Source organism: Trifolium pratense, linkage group LG2, assembly GCF_020283565.1.
Source record: "Trifolium pratense cultivar HEN17-A07 linkage group LG2, ARS_RC_1.1, whole genome shotgun sequence".
Taxonomy (NCBI): Eukaryota; Viridiplantae; Streptophyta; class Magnoliopsida; order Fabales; family Fabaceae; genus Trifolium; species Trifolium pratense.
The window spans coordinates 67,197,197-67,215,177 of NC_060060.1; the positions used below are offsets into that span (position 1 = coordinate 67,197,197).

The 17,981-nt window shown below is 39.7% G+C and overlaps 1 protein-coding gene across 1 annotated transcript; it reads right to left on the bottom strand.

Moving 5' to 3' along the window:
- Positions 1 to 11,809: 11,809 nt before the first annotated feature.
- On the bottom strand, positions 11,810 to 16,686 carry LOC123911152 (phospho-2-dehydro-3-deoxyheptonate aldolase 1, chloroplastic-like). The gene is made up of 5 exons (XM_045962507.1): positions 15,816 to 16,686; positions 15,146 to 15,423; positions 14,065 to 14,341; positions 13,423 to 13,668; positions 11,810 to 12,344 (listed from the first exon to the last, which is right to left on the bottom strand). Exons 1-5 carry the CDS (start codon positions 16,356 to 16,358, stop codon positions 12,075 to 12,077), a joined length of 1,614 nt encoding a protein of 537 aa, XP_045818463.1. The 5' UTR covers positions 16,359 to 16,686; the 3' UTR covers positions 11,810 to 12,074.
- Between the last annotated feature and the right edge of the window lie 1,295 nt (positions 16,687 to 17,981).

The window sequence follows — 17,981 nt, forward strand, 5'->3', positions numbered from 1 at the left end:
ATTTACACCCCTCTGACCTAAAAAATGTTTTTTATTCTTTTTTTTAGCTTTTTATCTTTTGTATTTTTTTTTTTTTAGTATAAAAAGGTGGAAATATGTTAGATTTTTTTTAGGGTTTAGTATAGAATAGTTTATCTTCTTTGTTTTTGTTAAGTTATTTATGTGATAAAAAGTGTTGTCTTTTTTTAAAAATAGAATGAAAAAGGATCGGTTTGTCATGTGGCTCTCCGGTTCTTTGGTTATTCGTATTCTTGGTGATTACCTCGAAATGTGGATAACCGGCGTTCTTTTAATTATTTCTTTTCAAAAAGTAATAAAAACCATAAAATGAACGCAACGCACTAAACTGAGTCTTTTTTGTGAAAAATGTTTAACTGAGTCTTATGTGTTTAAAAAATGTATTAGAGTGTTTCATGTGTTTAAGAAATGTTTTAAGGAGTCTTATGTGTTTAAGAGGTTTTTTCCATGTGTTTAAAAAAGAGTCCCATGTATTTAAAAAAGTATTTTGTGTAGTTAAGAGTATATTATGTGTTTAAAAAGAGGAAGTGTTTGTGTAAAAGAGTCCTTTTGTGAATTAAAATCAACCAACAAACACATATTTTCTACCCGAGAACTGCGTGTAGCTTTGAATTTCCCATTGCAGCTGGGAATACGTAGGAGCGGGATGGTGTATCTCGTCAAGCACATTAATAAAAAACCCTTTTTGTGTCAAAAAAATGTTAAGAGTCTTTAGTGTCTTTTAATGTCTTTTCTTTGTTTAATTAGTATAGAACAAATAATAAAGCATCATTACACAAGCGCGAGAACTAATTTTAATCCTAGATCTAAAGAGAAGGTTCCCGTTGAGTACAACGGATGCGAGGGGTGCTAATACCTTCCCTTCGCATAACCGACTCCCGAGCCCGGAATTTTGGTTGCGATGACCACCCTTTCCACTTAAAGGTTTTATCGATATTTTCCTTTTCCGCGTGGCCGCGTGGCCGCGTGGGATAAAATAAAATTCGGTGGCGACTTTACTGTTTTAGCGAGCGTTTATCGCTTCGCGCAGTTTTTGTATTAGCTAGTTGAGTAGATTAGCAGTTCATCCTTAGAATTAGCCTTAATTTTTAGGGAGGGCGCTACAATGAGAATATATATATATATATATATATATATATATATATATATAACTTTCCAAATCACATGTGATAATAACTTTCCAAATCTCCCATGATAATTATTCTCTAATTTATGATCCGGTAGAAAAAAATTATTGATCAGGAAAGACATAAAAATATTTCGTGATGAATAATATAGTCAACAATAATTTTGATATGATATACTTTTAAACTGGATGGTGCTTATCAATTATTGCACATAATTTTAGTCATAATTGGTATACTTGCCATGATGGTTGGAAATATTGTCTTACCTTGAAGGGTTGTGGGTTCGAATTCTAGTCAAGACAAAATTGTATTATTTTTTAATAAAAATTGCAAGATAAAATGGAGGGAAAACAAGGAAAACAAATTAGGGTTTATGGTTTGATTGTGTATACAAAAATGCATTTAAGCAATGTTGGATTTAGGACCAAAAATGCATTTAAACATTTTAATTATTATTGATGTTGTTGGAATTGAAGGCAATGTTGGATTTGGCGAATTAGGAATACTTTTGGAAAATTTCGTTGCGTGGTTGCTTGCAAAAATAAGTTTCTAGCTTCTAGGCTCATGCAGTCATGCTCAAGCTCAAGCTCAAGCTCGATAAGGTAACAAAAAGAACTAAAGATGTGATGAAGTTTTTCATTGAAGCCATGGAGTGATGAATTGCAGGAGCTAATCAAAGTGTATATATATTGTAGAAAGAGTATTTGATTTGAGATTTTATGAGATGTAAATGGATGTGTTTGGTCTTATACATAGAGTAAGAGAGAGATATGGATAGCTACTTCCGGCCCCCATGTTTCTTTCCCTCTTGGATTGCTTTTTTTTTTTCCTTCGCTAAAAACTTCCGTTTTTATTTACCGATTTTTTTTTTGCCTTGAAACAAAACTCCGATTTTTGTTTTTCGAATTTTTCCTGAATTTATACTCTAACCTTTGAAAAACTTCGGTTTCTGTGTCTTGAATTTTTTACAAAGGCAAAATGAGATTTTTGAGGTATAAACGAAACATGAAGTTTAGAAGAAAAACTATCAGATATACGAGGGAGGGTGTCCAACATGTAGTAGAGTGGATCAAATTATTTTTGTGGTCAAATAAACCCCCATCATAATCAAATGTTGGATGCCAACTCTGAGTTTTGTGTTTAGAATTTTTTGGAAAGGGGTGAGCTATCTAATAGGTTACCTACTTCAGTTCACGTCTATTGCTAGTGAACAACTTGAGTGTGTTTGAATAATTTTTTTTTTTTTTTTAAAGTAATTTTAGAGGGTAATTCAATTTTTTTAATGAAATTTTATATTTTGGATGATAAGTTTGGAGATTTTTTTAAATGAAGTATTTTGTCAAAGCTGAATTTACAGAATTTTAAGACTACTAAAATATTATGATTAAATACATATAAAATATTAAGAATTTGAAATTTCTTCATTGCTTTATGGGAAAAATACAGTGACCTCCCCTAAGGTCTCTTTATATGACACAAATACAAACATCACCTCTTATTTTACGATAGACACTAACCTTCCCTGAAGTCTCTTAAAATATAGTATTAAAACATCCCTTAGTAACTTAACACCGTTTCATCTGATAAAATTCTGTTCATTGGAACATATCGCAGAAGGAAAAAAGTGAGTAAAAACAGAGGCATATGAGGGAAAGGACAATGAACCAAAACACAAACAAACATATGTGTTGGGTTTTGAATGTTGGCTACATGTTTGCAAAAACAACAATAGTCAGATGTTGGACCTATATGCCGTAGCATGTCCGTACAACACATGTCTCCTGAAGCAGCGCGCGCCAAAATTATGTTTTATATCTTTTGAAGATTTGGTTCAAGAATAATTTTATGCTTATCCAACGCGCCTTCTACTGCAAGATACCCAAGACGGTTTGTTTATTTTATTCGACCCAAAAATATGTTTCAATATTTTTGTAATGCATCAATTATTTTTTTGGAGTGAATCTTTATGGAAGAAATATTTGAAGAATATCTTGTGAGTTGGTCATCACTTTTTCCAGCTGTCAATAAAGGATTTACTAGTTTGATTTGTTCCTCAAGTTTCTGAAGTTTGTTATAAAAGATTAAGGAATAAAAAAGATTTGATAAAAAGATTTGATTTGTGTCAAATATATTTTTGTGCTTCAAGGAGGTTGTTGTAAAAATATAACTATGGAGAACAAAAATATTTGAGGAAAATATTTTTGTGCAAGATTTGATTTTAATATATATCGACTGAAGGTTTATTGGAAACAAAAATATTTGAGAAAAATATTTTTGTGGAAGATTTGATTTTAATAAAGGTTTCTTGGAGAAGAAGAATATTGATTAAAGCCCACAAAGCTCTGCCTATATAAGGATGATTCAAGACATAGTTTTATGTACGGAAGCCATTGTTCATCAATATAGTCTTTTAGGGTTTCGTGTATTTGTAAGCCTTGTGCTTTAAGGCTTGTGTTTTATTTTGTATATCTCTCTAGTGCTACAACTGTTTATCAAAACACAGAGATGAATCTTTAATTGTGAGCCTCTGTCGTATTGATTTAATACCTAAGTAGGACGTTGTTCTATCGAGTTGTAATTTGCGTGCTAACTCCAAAGCTTTTAAGCAAGGAGGTTAGGTAGTTTGTGATCGTTACTTAAGCTTTTAAGTACAGGTATAGATCGTTTATGTCTTGAAGGGTGATTTCGCCGTTGTTACTGAGTTTACATCACAGGTTGTGTGATTGAGAGAAAGTGAGAGGGGGTCTCATATCTTAGGAGTTCCAAGGTAGAAGTTGGCACACCTAGTGGTTAGGTGATAAGTCGTAAACGGAACGTTTACTAAGGACTTTGAACTAACACTTTATTTAACTTGTCTATTGTGTTATGTACTAGTATAAGATGCTGTAACATCTGTCCGCTAGCCAGAATTTCAATATGCATCGGTATTTAAAAGTAAAATGAAAGATATTGAAGTGCCAACAGGCAACAAGCCAACAAGTCAACAACTCATCTCACAACGACAGCAAAATAGAAGAAAATAATGGCGAGTAAAAATTTTATGAGAGAGAGAGGTACCTCCTAGGGCAATCTTAGGGCAGCCACACCGGTCACCGCCTTCACCGAAAGCAAGGCATATACGGGGGGAGAGTCTGTGGATAGCGGTGATTGGACTGAGGTGAGTTATCGACGTCGGAAAGCGTTGCGAGAGGCAGATGGAGGACAGGAAAGGTTGAAGCAGAACCTGCGTTATCAAGGATTTGCGCGATCCTTTTCTTCTCCAGGTGATCGTTCCTTCGACGGTGATAGACCTGCATCCTTCAATCACGCACGCGATAATGACCCATATGTGAGATTCCAAACGCGATGCAACAAAGAACATAACCGTAACTGCCGGCGTTCAATAAGCTTGCAGCGGCGGCGATCACCATCTGCTGGTGCAAATCGCAAACCAGTTTTGTTTCGCCGGCAGCAGGAGGGACGGTGGCATAGCAAGGATACTCGGCGGCCGCTGGATTCTCCCAATCGGCGTCGACGACATGATGATTCCGAGCAGAGGAAGCACAGTGTGGACCGTCGTTATAGGTTCGCTAGTTCTCCGCGATGGCAGCATCAGTTTGATGAGTCTAGCCTAAGATGTCGTGATGAACGGTGGTACCAGCAAGGCAATGATAAGGTGGGAGGCTTTGTTGGAGGTGATGGAGTGGATCATCACGTTTTAGGTAATAAAACCATGTTAGGGACTGATTTAAGAAGGTATGTCTCCTTCTATTTTACGAATTTCCCGTATCTTTTATCAAACTTCTATCTTCGGAAGGGATTCGAGGTTTGTGGCATGTTGGTCGACGTTTTTGTTCCCAATAAGAGAAATAAGCGTGGACAACCTTTTGGTTTTGGCTTCTTCAAAAAAAACCTTTTGGTTTTGTCAAATTTGCTAACGTTAGGAATGTTTCAAAGTTGCTTCGTGCTTTGAACAACGTACGTTTTGGCAATTTCTGTGTTCGCGCTAGAGTGGCCAGCTTTGATCGAAATGATTTACCGGCGAGACCGAGGATGGATACGGAGAGTTTAGGACTGGCGAAGGGTTTAGATAAGTCAGCTATGAATGAGGGCAAGGGTCTTAACCCGCGTTCGGCGAGTTCTTTAGGGAACGAAGCCCAGCATGCTTCTTTGGGAGCGCAAGCTAAGAAAGGAGTAGTTAGCGATGCTGTTCCAGTTAAAGGAAATCTTGGAGCTCCGAGAGCTGTGCGGGTGGGTGCTATCGAGGTTTCCTTAGGAGCGCGTAAAGATAAAGTGACGCTCCATAAGGACAAGGCGCAGGAGGAAAGGCCCACCAATAACTTTTCGGCTGTGCCGGAAGCAGTTATCCGGGAGAAGGACCGTCAGGTTCTTATGCGGAGCTACAGGACTGAGCCTATTGATGAGAAATGGGCGCAGAACGGTTTAGTGGCGACAATTCTTAATGGAGAGGCAGTTCCAGTTGTGCAGGGTCGATTAACGGACGCAGGTTTCAGTGATGTGGCCCTCATCCCTATGGGGGCTGACAAGGTTTTTGTCCGATGTTTGTCAGGAATTGACGTTTCGGCAGTTGTAAATGATGCTAAAGGTTTTTTTCGACTAATTTTTTCGAGTTGGACACGATGGGGTAGCCTTGTAGAACCCTATAAACGAGGCGCCTGGGTTCGTTTGTATGGTGTCCCGTTGCAAGCCTGGAATTCGACCTTTTTCAAGCTTTGTGTGCTGGAGTGCGGCAGGTTCTTACGCTTGGATAATTGTTCTTTGGAAAAGGGCCGACTTGACTTTGCTCGGGTTCTGATAGCGACGTCAGACTTGGAAGTTATCAACAAAGTTGAGACTGTTTTGGTGGACGGAATTCAGGTGGCGGTTAGAATAGTGGAGGAATGAGGCTATACCCTTGGGGAGGACGTGTGTCTCTTTGAGGATGACGGTTTTTCGGAGTCATCCCAATCGGATCATGATCAGGGTCAGGGCGATCCTGAAGCTCGCCGCCATATCGATGCTATAGTTGAGAATCTTGCGAAAGGTCTGGAGGCGGAAGACGATGTCGGGTCCCACGAGAATTTCCAACAATACAATGATGGAGGGGACATGGAAGGTGATAGCAAAGCTGCTAGCGAGGTTGGCGAGCATCGTTCAGTTTTGGGTGTCAAACATGGTGCTCGAAGTACCGGTCGTGTAACCGGGTTAGGAGTTTTTTCCCCTTCGACGGCAGGGCAGGATAGTCTGTCAATTTGCTCGCCAATTGACGATAATGGACGTCCTGGTGGCGACGTTGGGCATGTTGGGCCTCGTCCGACTCAAAGTGGTAGTAAAAGGGTAACATCATGTCCACCATGTGCGAACCGTTCTGTGTTCTCGGGGCCATGGAGTGTGGAATGGTTGCACGATATGAATCAAGGGGAAGCCGGGGTGATCTTCTCTGCTGGAAAACGGCCCCGTAAAGGGGAGTGCAGTAGCGGAGGTCGTAAGATTAGTGGTGAGGAGGATCCCAAAAAGATAAGAGGACGAGGCGTTTTTCGGCACACGCTTTCTAGCCTAAAAAAAGTAGCGAGAATGCCTAGTGACGATCGTTTCGAGGTGCTTAAAGCGTTGAAAAAGAAGGAGCGAAGTCGTAATGTAGGGGTGGGAGTACCCCAAGCGTGCGATGTGAGACATCAAGTTTCTTCTACCATGTCATCTTCGACGGCCTCAGCTACTAATGATTGGCAGCACTGGGTGGTTATGCAGGGTGATGAGAAGGTGGTGGCGGATGATGTTAGAGAGGTAGGGGAGGCTATAGGAGTGCACCTCAAAGGCGATGCTGAGAATATGTTTAGCGCGCTTACTCGGAAAGGTAAAGCAAAGAAGATGGCGTCGGGGCAGACGCAAGGAGTGGGTTGTGCTCGATGAAGATTGTGTCTTGGAATATCAGGGGTTTGGGGGGGATGGCGAAGAGGCAGGAGATTTGTAGGTTGGTGGGGCAGCAACAACCCTTTTTGTTGTGTCTCTAAGAAACTAAGCTGCAATCTTGTGATGATACTTTTTGTTCGTCTTTGTGGGGTAACTCTCCTCATGCTTTTTCTTACCGTCCCTCGGTGGGTGCGTCGGGGGACTGTTAACTTTGTGGAATACCGGTGAGGTGGAGGTGTGGTCGTCTGAGAGCTGCGAGTCCGTTTTGTGGTGCCATGGTCGGTTTGTAAGGTCTGGAGAGGAGTTTTATGTGGCAAATATTTATGCGCCGTGCGATTCACGAGCGAAGCAAGCCTTGTGGGACTCGCTTTCTTTGAAAATTCAGGCTTTGGGGAGGGCTAGGGTTTGCCTTTGTGGGGACTTTAATGCTGTTAGGAGCGCTGATGAACGCCTTTCGGCAAGAGATGGGGTTCGCTCCTCGGACCATGTTCCTTTCAACCGGTTCATCGAGGAGAACACCTTGATCGATTTACCGCTGGGTAGCCGTAAGTTCACTTGGTTTAAAGGGGACGGGCGTTCAATGAGTCGATTGGATAGATTCTTGCTTTCTGGGGATTGGTGCTTATCTTGGCCTAACTATACTCAAGTAGCTAGAATGAGAGGGCTATCAGATCATTGTCCCTTGGTGCTGGCAGCGGATGAGGAGGACTGGGGACCCCGCCCCTCGAGGATGTTGAAATGCTGGAGAGATGTCCCTGGTTATAAAGTGTTTGTGCGCGAAAAGTGGAATTCTTTTCAGTTTGATGGTTGGGGAGGTTTCGTACTTAAAGAGAAACTTAAAGGGATTAAGACAGCCTTGAAAGAGTGGCATACAGCTCATACCCGGAATTTACCTAGTCGGATTGAGGCCTTGAAGGTTCAACTTGCCGCGCTTGATGAGAAGGGGGGGAAGTGGTTTTATCTGATTCTGAGCTGACTGAGTTTCATGGGGTGTCATCGGATATTCATTCGCTTTCCCGGCTGAATGCTAGTATATGTTGGCAGCAGTCTCGCTCGCGGTGGCTTAAGGAAGGGGATGTTAACACTAAGTTTTTTCACTCAGTTCTTGCGAGTCGTCGGGGGGGTAATGCTATTACGTCCCTGCAAGTGGATAATACCGTTGTGGAGGGTGTGGTTCCTATTAGGCATGCGGTCGTGTCTCACTTTGCATCTCATTTCAAGGCTGTTAACGTGGTACGCCCTGGGTTAGAAAATCTTATTTTTAATCGGTTGCAGGTGGCGGATGCTAGCAGTTTGATCAAGCCTTTCTCCTTGGACGAGGTAAAGGTTGCGGTGTGGGATTGTGACAGTTACAAAAGTCCGGGTCCTGATGAGGTTAATTTTGGATTCATTAAGGATATTTGGGCTGAAATGCAAGGGGATGTCATGCGTTTTATTTTAGATTTTCATCGCAATGGTCGTTTGTCTAAGGGCTTGAATGCCACTTTTATTGCGCTGATTCCTAAAGTTGATAGTCCCCAACGGTTGAATGATTTTCGGCCTATTTCGCTCGTGGGCAGCCTTTATAAGATCTTGGCAAAAGTGTTAGCGAATCGGTTGCGCCTTGTGATGGGGAGTGTGGTTTCCGTATCCCAGACGGCTTTCGTTCAGGGTCGTCAGATACTTGATGGTATTCTTGTTGCAAACGAGGTAGTGGACGAGGCTCGTAAGTCTAAGAAGGAGCTTCTTCTCTTTAAGGTTGATTTCGAGAAGGCTTATGATTCAGTTGACTGGGGTTATTTAGATGCTGTCATGGGAAATATGGGTTTTCCGAATCTCTGGAGGAAGTGGATTAAGGAATGTGTGTGTACGGCGACAACTTCTGTCTTAGTCAATGGTAGTCCGTCTGATGAGTTCCCTCTCGAGAGGGGCTTAAGGCAGGGGGATCCGTTATCTCCTTTTCTTTTCCTGTTGGCTGCGGAAGGTCTACATGTGTTGATGGAGGCCATGGTTGAGCGCAATCTGTTCACGGGATACAGTGTTGGGGAGCTATCCCCGATGTCGGTATTGCACCTTCAGTTTGCTGATGATACGTTGTTGATGGGGACCAAAAGCTGGGCAAATGTTCGGGCTATGCGGGCTGTCCTTGTGCTGTTCGAAAACATGTCGGGTTTGCGAGTAAATTTTCACAAAAGTTTGTTGGTAGGGGTTAACATCCCTGCTTCTTGGTTATGCGAGGCGACGTCTGTTCTTTGCTGTAAAGTGGGAAATGTCCCTTTCCTTTATTTGGGTCTTCCTATTGGGGGGATCTGCGGCGTTTAGGTTTTTGGGAACCGGTTTTGGATCGTTTAAAGAATCGTTTATCGGGGTGGAGGAGTCGTTTCCTTTCTTTTGGTGGTCGTCTGGTTCTGCTTAAATCTGTTTTGACCTCTCTGCCTGTTTATGCGCTTTCCTTCTTTAAAGCTCCCTCAGGTACTATCTCTGCTATTGAATCTATTTTGATTAAATTTTTTTGGGGGGGATGTGAGAGTTCTAGGAAAATATCTTGGATCAACTGGAATACTATATGTTTACGTAAGGAGTATGGGGGTTTGGGGGTTCGGAGGTTGAGGGAGTTCAACTTAGCTTTGTTAGGTAAGTGGTGTTGGAGGATGCTAGTGGATAGGGAGGGCCTGTGGTTTAGAGTGCTGGCAGGTCGTTATGGGGTTGAGAGAGGTAGACTGTGTGATGGCGGAGCGCGCGGGTCGACGTGGTGGAGGGAGTTGGCACGTATTCGGGATGGAGGAGGTGAGGTAGGGGGAGGGTGGTTCAGTGAGCATGTTTCGAGAAAGGTAGGGAGTGGGTCTGATACTTTTTTCTGGACTGATCCTTGGGTGGATGGGTCCTCTTTGCGGGAGCAGTTTGGACGGTTGTTTGACCTGGCAGAAAACAAATCGGCTACTGTGGCTGATATGTTTATGCAGGGTTGGGAGGCTGGAGGGGAGGCGTGGGTATGGCGGCGTAGATTGTGGGCGTGGGAGGAGGAGATGCTGGGAGAGTGTCAGTCTTTACTTTTTACCCTTTCTGTGCAGGATCATGTTCCAGATAGGTGGCAGTGGCAGTCTGACTTGGATGATGTGTACACTGTGCGTGGTGCATATTAGCTATTGACGTCTCAGGATGCGGTTACCTTGGATGCTGCGTCAGATCTCATTTGGCACCGTCAGGTTCCTTTGAAGGTTTCCATCTGTGCCTGGAGACTCTTACGGGACAGGTTACCTACCAAAGCGAATCTGGTCACTCGAGGGATTTTATCTGAGGCGGACCATCTTTGTGTCTCTGGTTGCGGAGAGATCGAGACAACTCAGCATTTGTTCCTTTCATGCAGTACTTTCGGCGTCCTTTGGCCCCTTGTTAGTTCCTGGATTGGCTCTCCTTTGGTGATTGCTCAGACTCTTTCAGATCACTTTGTCCAGTTTTCAGACTCAGCAGGTGGACCCCGAGCACGACGTTCTTTCTTGCAGCTCATTTGGCTTGTTGTAGTGTGGGTTGTGTGGACCGAGAGAAACCATAGATTGTTCAGAGGTTCAGCAAATTCAGTGCATCATATGTTGGACAAGATCAAGACTTTTTCCTACCGGTAGTTGAAAGCGACGAGTGTTAATCTAGCTTTGAACTGCCATAGTTGGTGGTCTAGTCCTATGCTTTGTTTGGGCCTTGTTTAGTTTCTTTTGGTTCTTGTTTTTGGCTCTTTGTAACCTTACTTAGTCTTTCCTGGTACGTCTTGTGCTGGGTAGATTATTTTTTATATATATATATATATATATATATATATATATATATATATATATATATATATATATATATATATATATATATATATCATTTTGGCCGTTTCAAAAAAAAAAAAAAAAAAAAATGGCGAGCTGAAAATGACGGCGAGACAAAAACAAAAACGACGGCCAACAAAAAGGCTTTCACGGCGAGAACGAGGCGTGAATGAAAAATATGCTTCTGCTACCATGGTGAGAACTGAAAACAACACGGATGCTGTGTTTATAGGAGAAGAATTGAAAAGGACAATGATTAGTTGATTACTGAAAAAGCTTCAGCAATATGCTCCAGTGGGTGTAGTCTTTATTTGGAGGAGATTGAAAAGAGGAAAAGAAAGAGAAGAGGCGTGAGTCAGTGAGTGAATGAATTTTTATTTGTTTTGACGGCAACTTGACGGTACTCTAACGGCAGGGGAGGTTTGTGTTTAGTGAGAAAATAGAGGGGGTGATTGTTACAAATAGCTAAAGTTTAGGGGTGAGTGTATTTTCCCCTTGCTTTATATATTGTGAATCTGGAAAGTGGAAACAACTTGTCCTCTTCTCTTTCTAACTTTCCTTTCTCCTCCTTCTCTCTAACCCCACAACCGTAAACCACCAACACAGTCACCTCCTCCGCCCTCTCCTCCTTGACAATAAATGGAATAAAGAAGTTATTGGACTAGTGTTCAACCTCATAAGGATTGAGTAGTGGTCTACGCTTTAAGACAACTTAGGCTTCATGAGGAGGACTATCTTACTCATAAAATGGAAAACAAGAAGGATGGATCAATGATCAGATTTAAGACCAAAGGTTTATAGTTGAGTCGAGTACGTGTTTGGATTTTAGCCACATCAGTGCCTCCCTCTGACAAATAGCAAGGATAAAGCTGTTAAAAAAATACACGAGTTGATGTTTCCAACCTACAAAACCCACCGATACAATATAAGGCCCGTTTGAATACACAAATAAAAATAATAGTGGCAAGCCAATTATCATAGACACAATTTGCAAAATGCAATAGAAACTTTTTATAGTTTCCTTTATTAATAAAGCACTCTTAGTCCTTCCCCCAAGTTCAAAAGCATTGCTAGGCAGTATACAAATACAACAAACACAATACAAACATAGCTAACTAGAGCTAACAAACAATTCCAAGTCCACCACATCAATGTCCAACAATAAAAGTGGTATCCATTGTTAAATATATAGGAAAATAAAAAAGAAAAAGAACAAAGGTATCATTTTGTTGAGATTTTCTTCAAAGGCTTTCTAAAACAGTCCACCGGAGGTAAGAGGAGGCTGTGATCTGATTCTACTCTTTCTTAGCCTTTCAGCAATGATGAATGCAAGCTCAAGAGATTGTGAAGCATTGAGTCTCGGATCGCAGTGTGTGTGGTAGCGTGAGCTAAGGTCGTCAAATGTGACTGTCCTTGACCCGCCAATGCACTCAGTCACGTTTTGACCTGTCATCTCAAGATGAACTCCTCCTGGGTGGCTTCCTTCTTGTTCGTGAACATCGAAGAATGCTCTCACTTCAGCCTGTGTACAGTTAATCCAGTTAGACTAAAGTTAGTGACATTATTGGTAATCATAATCTAAAATTCAAATCTTGGGATTAAAGTTACAAAGTGATATGATGTCTCTTTCTATAACTATAAGTTGGCAAGAACACCCAATATGGTCCCCTAAAGTCTAATCCCACCTACCCAACAAAATTGCAACTTAGCACCATAATGACTATTTTAGGTAAACGGGCGAATCACCAAGGTATCTCTAACAAATACTTAGGAATATACCAGTGTCACTAAAATGTCACTCTCTCTAACTTAATCTATAAAGTATATGAAAATAATAAATAGTCCTTAAAGTTTATAAGTTAATCGCTAAGGTATATAAAAGGATAAACCATCTTTCAATTAGTCCTTATTATCTTAAGAGTAGAGAATAACGTAACGGATTTCGTAAACTTAAAAGACTAATTATTTTAATACATTTTAAGAACTATAGAGTGATACTTCTATTCAAAATTCATACCAAGTCAGAGACTGCCCAAGTGAATTTTGGCTAGCCCAATAACACATTTTCCGAACATTCGGGCCGAGATTGAACCTAAGACAACATACTAAATAGATTCAACTATCTAACAACTATGTTGGACTTCATTGGTCCATAATGACATCCGTACTCAGCAAAGAACACAAAAATGATTTCTTGAATACTTAATTATTTCACCTACTTCTACAAGTGGCCATTTTCTCACCTACCACTCCAACTTCTAAATACTATATACAAACCTTCAGGTTTGGTAGCCCACCATCAAGGACCAGCTCATACACTTTAGTCAAATTAAACAAGAATTACTTGCACCCCACTAATCTTTTTCAATGTTTTTAATTATTTTATGTAAGACTTTTATACAAGACAAGGTGTTTATTTCCACCAAAGATTATGACCACAAAGAGTGAATCAATTTCATTTTCTGCTTTATCAAATAAAATTTGATTTCTATATGATGATTAATATATTTTAGATATTGTCAAAAAAAAATATATATATTTAGATACTCGAAAACAACATGTAACCAACTAAAAAAGACCGAGTGACGAGAACTATGTACCCTGATGGCATCGAAGGGGCGAGTTTTAAGACCACATGGAGCCTTGATGGTGTTTCCATGCATAGGATCGCTGACCCATGTCACAATTTGTCCCGCTCTGCGTACGGCCCTGATTAGATGTGGAAGCTTCACCCTCATATTTTCAGCTCCCATCCTAGTGATAACAGTAATTCTCCCTGGTTTGTTTTGGGGATTCAAGATCTCAATGAGTTTAACAAGCTCATTTGGGTCCATCTTGTCACTTACCTGCCAATGTACCAAAATAAATAAATAAGAGATTATGCTAAGTGATTCAATTTTCTTGCTCAAGCTTATGATTTCATAAAAGAATTAATTATATTTAGTCCCTCAACTTATGCTAAGATTCGGTTTTCATCTTAAAAAAAAAAATATATCCTTTTCATTGAAACTAAAACAACAAAAAAAGACTACATAAACTAAAATAAGAAAAGATTGTATCATCGCGACTAAAAACAACGAGAACTAATTGTAGCACATTTCAGGACATTAGATTGAAAAAAATACTTTTCAAACTTGAGAAACCAAAACATTAGTTTAACTTTGGGAACAAAAGACATAATGAATCATTTATTATAAAATGAAAGCAAAGTTACATGATAAGAATAAGAATAATGTCCAAACCTTGATTCCCAAAGGATTGGCGACTCCTCTAAGAAATTCAACATGGGCACCATCCAGCTGCCTGGTCCTTTCACCGACCCAAATCATATGGGCCGAGCAGTCATAATAGAGACCAGATGTTGAATCCAACCTAGTGAGTGATTGTTCATATGGCAATAACAAGCATTCATGAGATGTCCAGAAATCAGTTGTTCTCATTATTGGATGGTCAACTGTGAGCCCAGCAGCCGCCATGAATCCCAGGGCCTCATCAACTCGGTTAGCAAGCTCTCGGTACCTGCCATGCCAAAAACATATTTAATTTACCCGAAACCACACTAACATGAATAGACGTTGTAAGAAAGAATGAGTTGCGGGTGCACAAGTGCAATGGCTGCAGACCTGTCGGATTAAGATTTAGATTGGCAAAGTTGAATCTAGATCTGAATCCAACGGCTACGAAGCTTTCGTAATAAATATCAATTATCATCATAGGTGTGACTTTGGAGGACATGTAATTCATGCAGATTTAACATATTTTTTTCATGAAATTTTGACACTCAGTAATCAACATCATCATTTGAGAGAGGAAAACAACAACCCAATACCAACCACATTAAACTTGTACCCCCCACTTGTTATATCAATCATCGCTTTATTTTATCAATCATGCATGAAACCAAAAATTATTAACAAAAAAAGTAAAATAAAATCAATTTTCTTCCACTCCACAAAATATTTTCGAGTAAGTATATTCTCTACTAAAGTGATTGATACCTTGGGACACTGTCAGAAGCTTGCATCAAAGACAAAAATATCTTAACTTTTTTTAACATAAAGAAACAAAAAAAATCAAGAATCAGATTAATTTCCTTTAGACTGAAATCAAAGTTTAAAAGATAGTAAAATAAAATAACTTCATCATTTATCATGTATGGTGTATAATTTAAATAATCAATTTATCTACAATAATAATCAGTAAAATCTTCACAAATGAAACCCATAAAATCAGATACTATAAGACAGATCAAGGAAACATTTTAACCGGTGAGAATCACAAATTCCATGAATTAAAGAAAAAGACAAAGTGAAGGTAATATACCTGTCTCCTTGCTCACTTTGTTCAGTGAAATCCAAATTCCATTGAGTAACCCTCTGCATAGCAGCATAACCACCCGTAGCAAAAGCTCTAAGAAGATTCAGAGTAGCTGCAGCTTGACAATAAGCACGAATCATCCTCTGAGGATCTGGAGTCCTTGATTTCTCATCAAACGTATCACCGTTGATGTTATCCCCTCTGTAACTCGGAAGCTTCACACCATTCTTCTCCTCAAAATTATCTGATCTTGGCTTCGCAAATTGACCGGCCATTCTCCCCACCTACATAGACAAAACCCACTTTCAAGTTTCCATCTTCATCACACAAAATTGAATCTTTTCTACACAAAACTAGATCCCACGAGCCCATTGGGGTCAAAAAAATCAAAATCATAAAACAAAAATGATTTTCTTTATAAAAAACTATGACCCCAAGAGCTCATCAGGGCCATCAAAAACATCACTGAAGGTAGTTAAATATTATTACCCTCACATCCACATTGGAATTCAAATCCACAAACAATCGCGAGATCATTAAAAATGTTTGACTTTAACCATAAAAATTAAATCTAAAGTCAGTTCATATGATTCATTATTATGATTTAATACTACTATGAATGAAAATTAACATTATTATTAAATATATATGTAACTAAGAATGATTTTGGTGTTACCTTAATAACCGGCATTTGACCACCAAACATCATAACAACACTCATCTGAAGAATAATTCTGAAAGTATCACGAATATTATTAGCATTAAACTCCTTAAAACTTTCAGCACAATCACCACCCTGAAGAAGAAACGCGTTTCCCATAGCAGCATCACCCAAATGTTCCTCCAAAGTTCTAGCTTCACCGGCGAAAACGATCGGAGGGAAATCATCGAGAGTTTTGAGAACCGCTTCAAGTTCCTCCTGATTAGGGTACTCGGGAAGCTGTAAAGCCTTCTTCGATTTCCAGCTGTCGATTGTCCATTTTGTGGAAGCGACATTACGAGGAGGAATGGTTGTTGGTTGAGGTTTTGACGGCTTTTCAGTCACGACTGGGTTTTTTGCAGGCTCGGCGGCGTGGACGGCGAGGATTGAATTGGGCTTGGGCTTGGGCTTGAGCCCGATTGGAAATGAGGATTGGTTGGTGAGAGAGGAATGAGGTTGTTGTGGGATTAATGATTTGGTTGGTGGAATGAGAGAGTTTGAAGTTGAAGAGAGAGACATTGTGTTTTTTTGACGTTGTTGTTGTTGTTGTGTTTGTTTTGTTGTTGATGATGATGATTTTTATTTTTTATTTTTTGAAGGTCACGCTTTGAGAGAGAGAGGGTGGCGTGAACTGAAGAACGTGGAAGAGTTTGGGGAGGGTTTTATAGTGAGAAAGAAAGGGTTATTAATTTGGGGGTTGTTGTTGATGTTGTTTTTCTTGTGTGAATTTGGTACTTGAGTTGGGTAGAGACATGGTGGTGGTAGTTGGGGAAGGGTGTTTTTGTAAATTTGTCATATTTGAAGGCTATTCAAAGAGTATGGTAGTAGCAACCAAGTCAAAATTGATTCATTAATTTTTTTTTAAGTGAAATTCATTCACTCTTGTACCAAAAATATTAAATTCATTCGCTTTTGACCAAAACAAAAAAGAAAAAAAAGAAATTCATTCATTTTTCTTTAAGATTTCATTCATTTGTCAAATTCAATGCATTGCTAAAAAATTAAATGTATTATTTCATTAAAAAAAAATTAAACGTGTTGTGTATTTTTCACATATTTGTTTGTTTTAGTGTATTTTGTTGTCTCGTATTTATCCGGTGTATTTTGTTTTTCCGTCTTTGAATGGTGTTCATTTGTTTCTTTTTTTTTTTTTTTTATAACCATCTGGTTCCTAGGAGAAAGAGTTCCTAGTAGTCCAGAGTTCGGGCGCGAGGTAAGTAAACTCTGGTCAATAAATTGTTTCACCCAGGAATCGAACCCGGGTTCCCGAAATGGTGTTCATTTGTTTTAGGTTGAAGGATTAGTTCCGATCAAGTGCAAATTCATTCAATAACGATTTTTGTGTTATCAACGCTACAGATCTGGAGGCATGGACATTTCAGACACTTCAATATAGTCATATTCGTAGGCTTATGTAATTTGTCGTTTTATGCTTGATAAGTGCCAAAAATTGGTAATTTTACATATATATTTTAAGCACTTATTGACTTATTGTAAAAGTAATTTCATATAAAAAAACCAACTAATTGTAAATATTAGTTTTAATGAGAAAATTAGTTATTTTTGCTATTTCTATCTAATTCCAACACTTTTTGTAGAAAAATTTGGATTTAATGGAATTTGGAATGAAGAGATCAAAATTTTGAGTATGAGTTGTTGGCTAAGCGACGTCAAAGCGACAAACAAAAGGACGCAAGCTGTCAGAAAATGCAGAAAAATCAGTGCCGTCGCTGAGCGAGAGATAGCGAGGGATAGCGAGTCAAGTTAGTGGCAGGATGAGCTGTAGCGAGAGATAGCGAGAGGCCGTCGCTGAGCGAGCTGTAGCGAGAGCCAGCGAAGCTGTGGCGGTTAAAGAGTACTTCAGGGTGAAGAAACCTTCGTCGCTAAGTGAACAGATCCGTCGCTAAGCGAAGATCCACTTTTCTGTCACTTATAAAAGGCCATCAGACTTCATTTTTTCAGAAACCCATTCACATCCAATCCACTCAAAACACTCAAAAACACGTCCAGAAGCAGAGAGAGACCCAAGGAGGCAGATTTAAAGGGATTTGAGGGTGGATCTACAACTTTTGTTGGGAAATCATCATTGATGTTTGTTCATCTCTCTTTTCTTCTTATCTTTTATGAAACTATCATGAAAAT